This window comes from Mycteria americana, chromosome 9 (genome assembly GCF_035582795.1).
Source record: "Mycteria americana isolate JAX WOST 10 ecotype Jacksonville Zoo and Gardens chromosome 9, USCA_MyAme_1.0, whole genome shotgun sequence".
NCBI classification, from domain to species: Eukaryota; Metazoa; Chordata; class Aves; order Ciconiiformes; family Ciconiidae; genus Mycteria; species Mycteria americana.
The window spans coordinates 14,701,616-14,714,411 of record NC_134373.1 but is presented as its reverse complement, the minus strand read 5'-3'; the positions used below and the strand labels follow the sequence as shown (position 1 = coordinate 14,714,411).

At 43.4% G+C, this 12,796-nt stretch overlaps 1 protein-coding gene across 8 annotated transcripts in view; it reads left to right on the top strand.

Annotated features, from left to right (window-relative positions):
• The first annotated feature begins 1,104 nt into the window (after window positions 1–1,104).
• The window catches only part of ADAM23 (ADAM metallopeptidase domain 23), an 81,925-nt gene continuing 70,233 nt past the window's right edge, over window positions 1,105–12,796 (top strand). For 4 of the 8 annotated variants that reach the window (XM_075512588.1, XM_075512586.1, XM_075512592.1 and 1 more), the window contains exons 1-2: window positions 1,105–1,536; window positions 2,636–2,862. In XM_075512588.1, coding sequence (XP_075368703.1) covers window positions 1,371–1,536; window positions 2,636–2,862 — 393 coding nt within the window. In that variant the 5' untranslated portion in view covers window positions 1,105–1,370. The remainder of the gene's footprint in view (window positions 1,537–2,635; window positions 2,863–12,796) is intronic. The other 4 variants (XM_075512591.1, XM_075512590.1, XM_075512589.1 and 1 more) reach the window with 2 other exon arrangements.

Sequence of the window (12,796 nt, the reverse complement as noted above, 5' to 3'; positions counted from 1 at the left end):
CAGACTGTCTGCTGCTGAACGCAGCATGCCAGAGCGAATTTACACCAGGTCACAGTCTGATCGTGCACCTTCCTGCAGCGCTCCTCTTTGTTTATTGTACGCACGTCCATTTTCTTTGTCAATATACGTACACCCTTGGTAACATCTGGTTCTCGCCTCCACAACCACTTCATTGCAGGTTGGCTGTGGTCAGTAAGGATGAGTGGGTCAGGGGGACTAAAGAAGAGAGCAAGGGGGGAGATGCAAGGAACGATCTGTTGGCTGGAGGTGTTGGGAGGGAGCAGAGGGGAGCCTGAAGCTCTGCACAACGCTTGGAGCAGGAGCAGAGGAGGTTTTATGGAAGGGCCCCTTGTAGCCCTCTCTGCAGCATACGAGGACTGCAAGTTGTGAAATGGCTCATTTGCCTTATCTGTGCACGCACCCGTGGCTTCCTCTTCTTGTCCCCCAACCTCTCCTCCACGCCTTGCTCTAGGCGGCCGGTTTTCAAAGTAATTTCTCTCTGCATGAAGTTCTTCAACGAATTTGAGTATTTCCAACCTCCGCTGCCTGCAGTCGTGCCCACGGCCAGAGCGGGTTCCTCTGTGTTACCCCAATCAGGAAATCGCTGCAAGTTAAAACCCGCTAGCGCTCGTCCGGGCAGCCCCAGGCGCCGCCCGTCCCCGTCGCCCACCCCGCGGGCAGCGCGAGGCCGTGCCCCTGCCGCACTGCTGCCGCACGCCCCGGCCCGCCTTCCCCCGCGCTGGGGGCCGGGAGGCAGCTGTGCGCGCAGCTGGCGGCGGTCACCGCGGCGGAGGGCAGCAACGCCCCGCGCTGCTCAGCGTGACCCGCGACACGAGGGGGGCGCGGCGTGCCCTGCCCCGCTGCGCACCTGAGGGGTGCGGGGGGGGGGGGGGGGGTTCGGGGGCGTCGTGTCCGTCGTGTCCGTCGTGTCCGTCGTGTCCGTCGTGTCCGTCGTGTCCGTCGTGTCCGTCGTGTCCGTGTCCGCAGCGGCGCGCGCCCGGCGGCAGCACGACGGACAGCGGCCGCGCGGCCCCGCCCCATCCCACGCGCCCGCCGTGGGACGGGGTCGGCGCGCGTGCGCCTGCCGTGGGGCTGGCGGTGGGAGGCGGGTGGGGTGAAGGGGAAGGTGCGCGCGCGCCGCTACCCGCCCGCCCTCGCGCTGAGGTAACGGTCTCCCGTAACGGTGGAGAGAGGAGCCAGACGGGCGGGTGCCGCCGCGAGGAGCCGCCTGCCTCACTCCGCCTGCGCCCGCTGCCCGCCCGGGCCCCCCGCCCTCCCCCGGCCCCACGGGCACGGCCCGTCGGGGGTGAGGGTGCCGCGCTGCCCCCCGGCCGGCCGCCCCCCCGCGCCGCCCCGGGGCGCTATGAGCCATGAAGCCGCCCGGCAGCATCTCCCTGCGGCAGCCTCGCTGCGGCCGCCGCCTCCCTGCCGCCTGCCGCCCCACGCTCCTGTCGCTCCTCGGCCGCCTCGTCTCGCTGCTCCTGCTCCTCCATGGCTCCTCCTGCCCCCGGGCCCGCGCGGCTGCAGCGGCCGCCGGTGGGTATGACGGGGTGTGTGTGCGTTCGTGTGCGGGAGGCGTCTGCTGCTCCTCGGTCCCCGTCCTCCCCCTCCCCTGGCCCCCCTGCCTCCTCCCTGGGTGATAAACCCCGATAACATCCATTTCCCCTGCACGATTTCTTCCTCCGCCCCTTCCAGCTTCGTGTACGTGTCTGTTCCGGCGTGTGGAAAAACGGGGCTCAGAAAATGTTTCCTTGGCTCGCTTGCTTACAAAAAAGAGAGAAATGTGAGATTTCCCCCTCTGATCTTCTGAAGCCACTGCAGTGTTTTAGATAGAGGATGGTGTGCGTGGAAATACGCTGGTGAGGTATGCGACAAAAAAAGGCTTAGGTGGTTTTTGTGTGTGTTAGGATGCATGTGTACGGAGATCTGACTGGGAAGCTAATTTGTTTGTTTGGGGTTGGATTTTTGTGTGTGCTTGTTGATTATTTGCTTTTGATTGCATATAGATGACGATGAGTGCTGAATATAGTCGGTTTGTGCATCATGTTTTTACTATTATTGTTACATTGCTTGTTGATTGACTGTATCTTGAAATTTTAATGAGGAAGGATACAGGATTTCATCTGAAAAGCTGCCACTAAAGAAAAGGGCTCTTGTCAAAGTTAAAAGAGAGAGGTAGAGAACTTCCTATTATGTAAAGCGGATTGATTAGCATTCAGTGCGCATGGACTCTGAATTCAGTTTGTCTTAGGAACATGGGGAGTATTCTTAGCTTTTTGTAGATGTATATTTGTGTGTGTGTCTTTGAGAGAGAACTTAGCTATCAAAGAGGATGTAGGGGGTAACTACATATCCATTAAGTTTTCTTTTTCCTCTTGGAGGCTGAGAGGCGTTAAAATATTTATAATCCATGACTGCATAGGAAAATGTATATGCATTTAAATAAATAATGTTATTTCTGAAACAATATTATGTGTGAAAAATGAACGGGATCTAGCTCAATGAGTAAGCTATCTTTTTCTTTGCTTGAGTGATTAATAAAATATTAGAATACTGCAAGCTAAATATGTAGGTTTTTATGGAAATAAACATGTTCTGCCATCTAATTTACGGCTGGCATATCTTTCTTCCTCAGACCTGCATTGGAATGAAACGGCAGGCGGTATAGAGGGAGTACTGGCAGATGAAGAGAATACATTTCAACAGAATAAAGGCAGTAACAGTAAAAATAACAGCTACAGCAATGCAATCCAGAAAGAAATCACACTGCCTTCAAAACTAATCTATTACATCAACAGAGACTCTGAAACCCCTTACCATATCCTGGATACTAGGGCAAGGCACCAGCAGAAACACAACAAGGTAGGGTAAAAAGCTCATTGCAGAATTTTCAAAACAGTAATATGTGATGTGGAACTGTGTTTGAATGTTTTATTTTGTAGATCTTCGAGACTTAATGGTGGTCTTTACCACCATTTTTAGGAATTAAAGGAGGACATGTAATTAAACAAGAATGTAATTTCCCTTGTGTTAATTTAAAAATAATTATTTTGAATTTCAGGATGGTTCAGAAGCTGAACTGTAGATAAAATGAATGGGAATTATGCAAAGTTTACTTATCTGATCAGCGTAGATTCTGATGTCTTGAGTTATGGTATACCATCATCAACAAAATGCTTCTTCCAAAACAGCTCTAGACTGCAGAAATGTCTGCATAGGGAGTTTCTTTAGAATCCTGAACTTACAGCGTGAGTTACTTGGCTTTGAGTGTATCATGCACTACCTAATAAATGCAGTATTGGTTTCCTGCCAGTGTATGACCAGTGAAGATCACTGTGAAGTGTTACCAGTTTTTGTCAAATACCACCTACATTTTTTGTTTTTTAATGACAAGATCTAATATTTCATTTTGTATAGATGCAGATAGTAATTTTTTTTTTAAATTGCATGGGCTTGAAAAAACTTTGGTTTTGTGAAATAACTTGGTAAAGAAGTAAACCTATTCTAAACTATATCATAGACTCGTTTAGGTTGGAAAAGACCTTTAAGATCGTCAAGTCCAGCCATTAACCTAGCACTGCCAAGTCCACCACTACACCATGTCCCTAAGCACCACATCTACACGTCTTTTAAATACTTCTAGGGATGGTGACTCCACCACTTCCCTGGGCAGCCTGTTCCAATGCTTGACAACCCTTTCGGTTTGGGGATAGTGCTTCCTCCATGTTTCTACCTGAGTTTTTTTCTTGGGAATCCACAGAGGACAACATCCACCAATCTCTTTACTTACCCAGCATTGCCCACAGGAACATTGCTGCCATTGCCTATCCTTCCTATGCCCTACCTTATATCTAGCTGTTGGGGTAAAGCTCTGCAGAAATCAGTGCTGACAGAATTGCTATTGATTTCCTTGGGTCTGCTTGCTGCTGAGTATTGTGTAAAGTGGATCTTCTTTCTACTTACTGTGTCCCTTTTAAGCATAGGGAATGCTAACGCTGCAGTTTTTCCCACAGAAGGGTTCTTTAAGCTTGGGGCTTCATGGAGAGTGACATTGTGTTGACTTCATTCTTCTGGTATGAAACTTCTGTTGCTTTGATCCATTTAATTGAAGGAAAGGGTTGATTATGTTCCTTGTCTGGATTGATTGTTGCATGTCTTCCTTCCAGAGCACCATAGAGGGCTTCTCCCCCACCAACTTGCCTCTTGTGTCTTTCCTTGCATGAAGTCATATCTTTGCCCTTCCGTCTATTTGACCAATAATATAATAACAAATATTTTGTTTATTTTGTTCTGTTTTACATTCGCTATAATTATCTCTGTAGAGCAATAATTGGGGGGGAGGGGGGAAGTCTGCCTAGGATGTAGAAGGAAAACAGCCCATAAAGAAAACAGAATGCAATTGGATTGTGAAAGATACACGAGGGTTTTGATTTTTCTTGGGGGGGGGGGATTTTTTAGTACTTGCTTATATCTTTTCCCAGAATTAAAATAAATGCTATATTGTAATAAATCCTTCTTGCGAGATTTTGCTGTCTGCCACATTGGTAATAAAAAGAAATAACCAAAATACCTTTATAGTTAGGTAAAGAAAGAAATCTATATTTAGGATTGATTTTTAGCATGTGAAAAAAGTAAAGACAAATATGATGACCTTATGTACATACACAGGGGACAGCTGAGGAAGAAAAATACCATTTTTTTTCTTTTTTTACTGTTCTTGGAACCATACATTCTTTAACCTGTATTTTCTTGTCAGCCTTAATATACTATTTATAGGCATATGATGTGGATATACTCTCTAACTATGGATATTATTCAGTAGATGCCTTTCTTTGGACTTCATTATAGTGGCCAGAAGAATATAAGTCACATGGATAGTCTGTGGAATAAGGCCTAAATACCTCAGAAATGCTGAGTCACTATAAGGAGAGGGGAAGAGTAGAGGAAATTGTGTGCATGTGTGAAGAAAGAGGTAAAGCTAGAGAAATAGGTAAAATGATTTAAAATATTTTATTTTTAAAAGTCTCTTCCTAAAAGTAAGGGTCTGCAACCTTCTTCATGAAATGTATGTAGAAATGAAGGACTGGAGGAGAAAACAGTGTACCAGAGAATCAAAAATTTAAATAATAAATTGCTTTCTTAGCACTGATCCTCTTTGAATTTGGTGAAACACCATCATAATGAGAGGGCATATGTGATCTAAACTGTTGGTAGAACCTCTCTCATTCCTTCTTGTTCTTCTAAGAAGCTTTTTCTCACCGTTGGAAAAAAAGGAATGTTCACCATAGTTTTGACTAAGTGGTCTATCTCCAAGGTGGACAGAGTTCTAGTGTATAATCTATTTTCTCTTTGTGCTCTAGAAAGCATACTTTAGGTACTTGGTGCTTGACGACTCTAAAATCTGTATACCTGTTTCCTTGTAGTCAAATTAAGGCTAGCTGGTTTTGAGTTCTTCTGAAGTTATTTTTAGTGTGAAATGCTCAAAAATGAGCACTCTGCTTATAAAAACACACTGATGAAGCTCACAAGAATCCTTAAACTTGCTGAAGAAGTCCAAGTCATCTGTGTTCTGTGGCTGTCTTTCTAAACTTCTGCACATGGAGGTAGCATTTTGAATGAACTGGTAATCTCTTTATTGAACCAGATGACTGCTTTGATTCATTTTCACAAACTGCACATACGAGATTGTTAGGACCTAGCGGGAAGACTGCATGGGACACAGCTTATCACAAAAGGCTAGGAGCAGGTCCTTATGGTGGACAGCAGAGGGAAAAATCTTGCAACACAAGATGTGATCTCAAGATAGTAGGATTGCCAGAGAAACATAGCTCAGGGCAACCTTACCAAATTTTGAGTGAAAAATAGCTTGAACTAGGTGCATGTGAAGGAAGATTGTATCTGCTGGACAGTTTCTAACTGATTTTAGATCACCGAATCAGAAGTTGTAAAGAAGCAATATCTTAATGCATAATTCCAAGCTGCTAGTGTAATTCTGGGGAGGAGGGAGGTGTTAAGAAAACTGTTTTGCAGACCCTAACGACTGGAAAAAAAGATGTGTGATAGTAGTTTTGACTGTGAAGACAGTTCCACCCCCCCAAAAAAAATTATATTCATTTTGGGCTATTTTTCTTGGGGTGAAAACTCCAGGTGCTTCTGTTCAGCTCAGCTGTTTGTCATTTAAAGAAAGAAAATATTCCTGCTAGGCTGAATGTTACGTTTTCTGCTATGTTGCCCTGCTTTAAAGGTTGAGATACAGTGCTGTCTCAGTCCTTTATGCAACTTTTGTTTGTAGCGTATGAAAGTTGAAAGGGGAAGCACCCTTAACATGAAAGGAAAACAACTGTATTACAGCCATTGCAAAGGAGGTGGTATTGAAGAAAAAGCAGGCCTGTTTTGTAAAAGATGAAAGATCATGGTTAATAATTTCTCAAGAGTTGGCATCACATGAATTCTTACTAAAATCCAGATAAAAATCCTATGCATTAATTATTGTCTTCCCTTCCCTTGCCTATCTTAGGCCAGGTCTTCGCTTTTAATCCCCATGTAATGAAAACTCATCAAAATAATGAATGATCTTCATGTGGCTTATGTGTATGAGTTTAAGACTGTTGGAGAATCTGTGTAGTATTTCAGCTGGCTTTGCATTCTTTTCAGAATTTTCTGTGGTGCACCTTCAATTTACCCTACTTGCAAATGGATAATTTTGTGTACTTTGTCTTTTTTTCCATTCTATATTGAATTTAATGCAAACGGCTTATCTGGACTCTGCGTCTTCAGTAGTTACTAACAGGAGGGTTGAAATTGGTCTTCCTAGCTTCTTTGGTTTCTGGGAGTAGAAGGTCATCTTCCTTATGCCAACTTCTCCTCAAGTAGATCTACATCTTGGTTTCCTAGCTGAAATGTGGGTCATGATATTTCTAAAACTTTTTAAATATATTTTTTTAAAATCTATTTCTGGGTCCTCTTATGAGCTTCAACCAATAAATAAAAAGTTTCAGTTCCTAAGTGTTAGGTAGTGCAACACTTGCACTTGTTAGGCCTTGTTCTGAAATTAAAAAAATGAAGTTTATAGGCTTTTTAGCAGTTGTGGGAAGCTGGGTGCTGCAGGAAAGTGGTCCAAGGTATGGATGCACTACTTTGTAGAGTGATGAACAAAACCACCAAGAGGGATATGATTTTAGAGGCCAGTATCACTACAGACGGGTATCTAAGTATTGTCATGTTGGGAGAGAATGGTGGGTTCTGGCCCCCGGGGTTAAAAGAGTGACAGTAGGATTGCTTTCAAAGATAGGCCTGAGCCTTTGTTCACATGCTGACAACCATTCTTTCAAAGAATTGAAGAACAGTCTTCAAGGCTTGAGGTTCAACTGCGTCAAAGTAACCTCTCTATTGCTAATCATTAAAGACCAGAAGCAAACATCAACAGGAACTTTTCTGAAATCCTGTATGTTTTAAGCATGAGTTTTTACATGCTGCTGTGACATTTATGTATGCTGTTTCAGTATGAAGTGCTTTATTTCCAATGAATAGTGGAAGGTTATCTTGGCATATAGTAGATGTTTTCCAAACACTAAAGAAGGATGGCCTCTGTATGAAGCCTGAGGATAGGCAAACCAGCTAAAAGAAGAGTAAAGAACTAATATATAGTAAGTCACCCTGATTTGTGACAAAACTTGTACTGTTATCAGAATGAAGGTCTAGATCAAAAAATGTTTTAATGGTGTAAAAATCCATCTAAATCTGACTTAGGTTTCTGATTCCAAAATGAGAGTCGTGAAACTCCTTGCTCAGCTACTGAAATGAGAGAGGCTGCTTTTGGCCATTATTTTAGTCAGCAGAACTATAAGCAAAAATAATTTCTAAAAACAATGAGGTTGTCATTTGGAGATCATATCTGTGTCATCTTGGCAAAAGACCCATAGGTACTATCAGTCAGTTAAATAAAGCTGTTACTGTTGTTTAAAGACTTGTGACAGAACTTAGTATTTTTGAAGGGATAACACATTATTGCATTTGGCATAGTTGTACTGTGAAGAAAGTAAAACCAATATAGTACTTTACTTTTGATGATGATGGTTGTAAAATTCCTGAAAGTCTGGAAAAAGTGAATTACGGACAAACGATGCCCAAGTGCAATAATGAAAACAATGAAAGCGTTCAAGTTCTGACATGGATCAGTAGAACTGAGATTCCAGCCTTCCAGTCCATTTTTATCTTGAAATAAGTACGTACAGTCATTAGCTTACAGTAAGCTAATGACTGATTTGAAAGAAACTGGAATTCTTTATGTATATGGATTTTTAGCTTGGAAAAAACCCTGAGAGCTACTGCTTTGCACAAGCACCTACAGCACTCTTACAATGTCCCTAGTATGAAGAATCTCTTATTACAGTGACTATGCTAGTAACCTGAGCTTCCAGAACAGTGAAAAAAGACTTTTTTTTTCTCTCTCTCTTTCTCTCTCTAAAGTTTGGGTTTGGGGGCAGGAAACATTGTAAGGACTCAGACCCTCCTTCAACCCACTCCTCTATATATCATCAGTAAGTCTTTGCTGCAGAAAAACTTTATGTAATTTTGCAGCTTTGCCATTGGAGTAACTTATAGCTGTCAAAGTAGGAACTTCTGCAGAGGTTTTTAAATAATAAACAAACATGTACAAAGGAACTTGGTCTCCTGTTTATGTAAGTAAAGAATACTCATGCAGATGTGAACATATGCATGTATGTCAGTGGTACAAGAAGGTGATGTTTAGTATTTTTCCTGTGAAAAGACATGGTAAGATATCTAGCCCATATATATTCTTCAAAAGATATGCTAATCTACATTATATTCTTGATTTGAATTTATATTTCTATGCCAGTCAGAAGAACACTGTATTTCAGATTATACGTCAGGCATTGTATTACACAGTAGCTGATAAGAGAATACTGTGAAACGATAAGCTGTATAACAGAATTCCACAGATACTTTTCTGAAATACTTCCTCCCATCATGCTGGTACATGATGGATATAATGGCTAAAACACCTGGTGACAACTCACTGGTAGCTTTCTGTGCTAACTCGTTACAGGGAAAATGTCAGTTTCAGGATTAAATACTTTAGTCTCATTACTTTCCCCTGATTTCTGGCTTATGGCTTTCATGGGTGGTTACCTATTATTAAACTGGCTTAACAAAATGTGTATTTTGCTGCAGCAGTGGTGTATCACATTCACCTGAATTCAAAATTGTTTTTGCTGAACTGCAGGGGTTTAAAATCCAGTGTTCTTTTTGTAGCCAATTATTTGAGCTGAGTTTGGTGGAGAACATGCCCTGCTGCAGGGTACCGAATTAGTGTCAGCTGCTTTGCAGCAATTGCTCATGTGTACAGGCTACATCTGTTAAGTGAGGCACAGTAATAGATAGCAAGTGGTGTTTTTGTATACAGAAGTGATTGTTTTCAGAAATAGCAATGATATTATAGCTAGTCCTACAAGATGAACTTTTTCTTATGATATTGTAGACCGAGAATACAAGTTACTTTAAGTAATTTTAAATTGCAGAAAGATAAAGAATACATAGTTGATGGCTGAAACTTAAAGGTTGATATACGTGTATCATTGAATGGGCTTGATTGGACAAAAGAAAAGCTATAGCAGGTAAGACTAGACGTCCATCTAGCAGTCCCTGAGAGCAATTGGTAGCAGATGCCTAGGGAGGGTTATAAGAGCATAACAGTCATGGAGTGCTACTTCCTAGACTGGTCTCCCAGACTCCAGCAATCTGTGGCTCAGGATCTTCTGGGAACTAGAACTTGTCTTTCAGATTTAATAGCTCTTGATGGGCGTTCCCAGTCTTGAGGTTATCCAGGTTTTTTTTTATACATGTACATTTTTAGTATCTGTGATGTCTTGTGCTGAAGTTTCAGGGTTTTGGCATGTTTCAGTACACCATGATTGCTTTTGAAGTGTGTTTTATTATTCCAGGTGGTATGTCATCCTCCACACTTAAGCATTTTCTTAATCAGTTAAGTAGCTTAAATCTTCTTGAAAGGAAAGATATTCAAGAGTTTGGCTTATTTACTTGGTTTGGAATTGGCAGTCAGAACAACAGTACTGACAAAAAAAAATTTAACATGGGAAGCAAAATACTTGGGTTTCTCTCTCTTGCAGGTGATTATTTAGCCTTGATGCTGCTCTTGTTCTAAAAGGTGTTTCAAAGAATACACATTTTAAGTAATGCATAGTCTGTTAGAAGTGAAAGAAATGCTGCACTTGTATCAAACTGAAAAGAAAGAGTGTATTTTTATTTCTAAACTAACCCTGGAAAAAGTATATAGTCACTTTTGATGTTAGTTTTTTGCTCAATTTGGCTAAGTATAGTGTTGGGATCACTGGTAGTTGTATTGTTTCTAAAATGACTTGTAAACATCGTTAATGATATACTACACTGAGTAAATCCTGATTGGGCAGTCACTTTTTGCCATGTTACAACTGTCAGGAATGTTATGTCATAGATCTGTAAATGATAATCTTATCTGGCTTGAACTCAGGAAGAAGAGGAGAGTCTGTGACCTCTGGAAGAAGGGATGGGCAACTCAGGAGGACTACAAAGGTGTAGCAAGGCTGTGCAGGGAGAAAATTAGAAGGGCCAAAACTGAGCTAGAGCTCAATCTGGTTGCTGCTGTAAAAGACAACAAAAAACACTTCTTCAAATACATTAGCAGCAAAAGGAGAGCTAAGGAGAATCTCCAGCCCCTAGTAGACGGGGGAGGAAACACAGTGACCAAGGATGAGGAAAAGGCTGAGGTACTTAATGCCTTCTTTGCCTCAGTCTTTAATAGCAGGGCCAATTGTTCTCTGGGTACCCAGCCCCTGGAGTTGGAAGATAGGGACGGGGACCAGAATGGAGCCCCCATAATCCAGGGGGAAATGGTTAGTGACCTGTCACACCACTTAGACACTCACAAGTCTATGGGGCCTGATGAGATCCACCCGAGAGTACTGAAGGAACTGGCAGATGTGCTCACCAAGCCCCTTTCCATCATTTACCAGCAGTCCTGGCTAACTGGGGAGGTCCCTGCTGACTGGAGATTAGCAAATGTGACACCCATCTACAAGAAGGGCTGGAAGGAGGACCCGGGGAACTACAGGCCTGTCAGCCTGACCTCGGTGCCGGGGAAACTGATGGAGCAGATCATCCTGAGTGCTATCACACGGCATGTAGAGAATAACCAAGGGATCAAGCCCAGCCAGCATGGGTTCAGGAAAGGCAGGTCCTGCTTGACCAACCTGATCTCCTTCTACGACAAGGTGACCCGCCTAGTGGATGAGGGAAAGGCTGTGGATGTTGTCTATCTAGACTTCAGTAAAGCCTTGACACGGTTTCCCACAGCATTCTCCTGGAGAAACTGGCTGCTCATGGCTTGGATGGGTGTCCTCTTTGCTGGGTAAAGAACTGGCTGGATGGCCGGGCCCAAAGAGTGGTGGTGAATGGAGCTTACTCCAGTTGGCGGCCAGTCACAAGCGGTGTTCCCCAGGGCTCTGTGTTGGGGCCAGTTCTGTTTAATATCTTTGTCAATGATCTGGACGAAGGGATCGAGTGCACCCTCAGTAAGTTTGCAGATGACGCCAAGTTGTGCAGGAGTGTTGATCTGCTTGAGGGTAGGAAGGCTCTACAGAGGGACCTGGACAGGCTGGATCGATGGGCTGAGGTCAATTGTATGAGGTTTAACAAGGCCAAGTGCAAGGTCCTGCACTTGGGCCATAGCAACCCCATGCGACGCTACAGGCTTGGGGAAGAGTGGCTGGAAAGCTGCCTGGCAGAGAAGGACCTGGGGGTGTTGGTTGACAGCCGCCTGAATATGAGCCAGCAGTGTGCCCAGGTGGCCAAGAAAGCCAATGGCATCCTGGCTTGTATCAGAAATAGTGTGGCCAGCAGGAGTAGGGAAGTGATTGTCCCCCTGTACTCGGTACTGGTGAGGCTACACCTCGAATACTGTGTTCAATTTTGGGCCCCTCACTACAAGAGAGACATTGAGGTGCTGGAGCGTGTCCAGAGAAGGGCAACAAAGCTGGTGAAGGGTCTGGAGCACAAGTCTTATGAGGAGCGGCTGAGGGAGCTGGGGTTGTTTAGCCTGGAGAAAAGGAGGCTGAGGGGAGACCTTATCACTCTCTACAACTACCTGAAAGGAGGTTGTAGAGAGGTGGGGGTCGGTCTCTTCTCCCAGGTAACAAGTGATAGGACAAGAGGAAATGGCCTCAAGTTGCACCAGGGGAGGTTTAGACTGGATATTAGGAAATTTTACTTCACTGAAAGGGTTGTCAAGCATTGGAACAGGCTGCCCAGGGAAGTGGTTGAGCCGTCATCCCTGGAAGTATTTAAAAGACGTTTGGATGAGGTGCTTAGGGACATGGTATAGTGGTGGACTTGGTAGTGTTAGGTTAACTGTTGGACTCGATGATCTTAAAGGTCTTTTCCAACCTATACAATTCTGTGATTCTGTGAAAGACTCAGTCTTCACGGTTGTATGTAAAAACACAATATACTCAAAATTACCATGTTTATCTTTGAGCAGGAGATATTTTGAAAAACTTCCAAACTGATATATATATTAAAAATATAATAAAAACTAGGTACTTTAAACAATTCTGTAGTTCTTATTTCTCATGTTTCAGAATGATCTTAATGGAATAGTACATGCTCTTTTAAACTTTCCAGATTGTTAATATTGAAGTATTGTTTGTGGCATATATATAAAGACATATAATTTTAGGTAAATGTTACATGTGAAGGAGACTCAAAGCAGTAGCTCCTG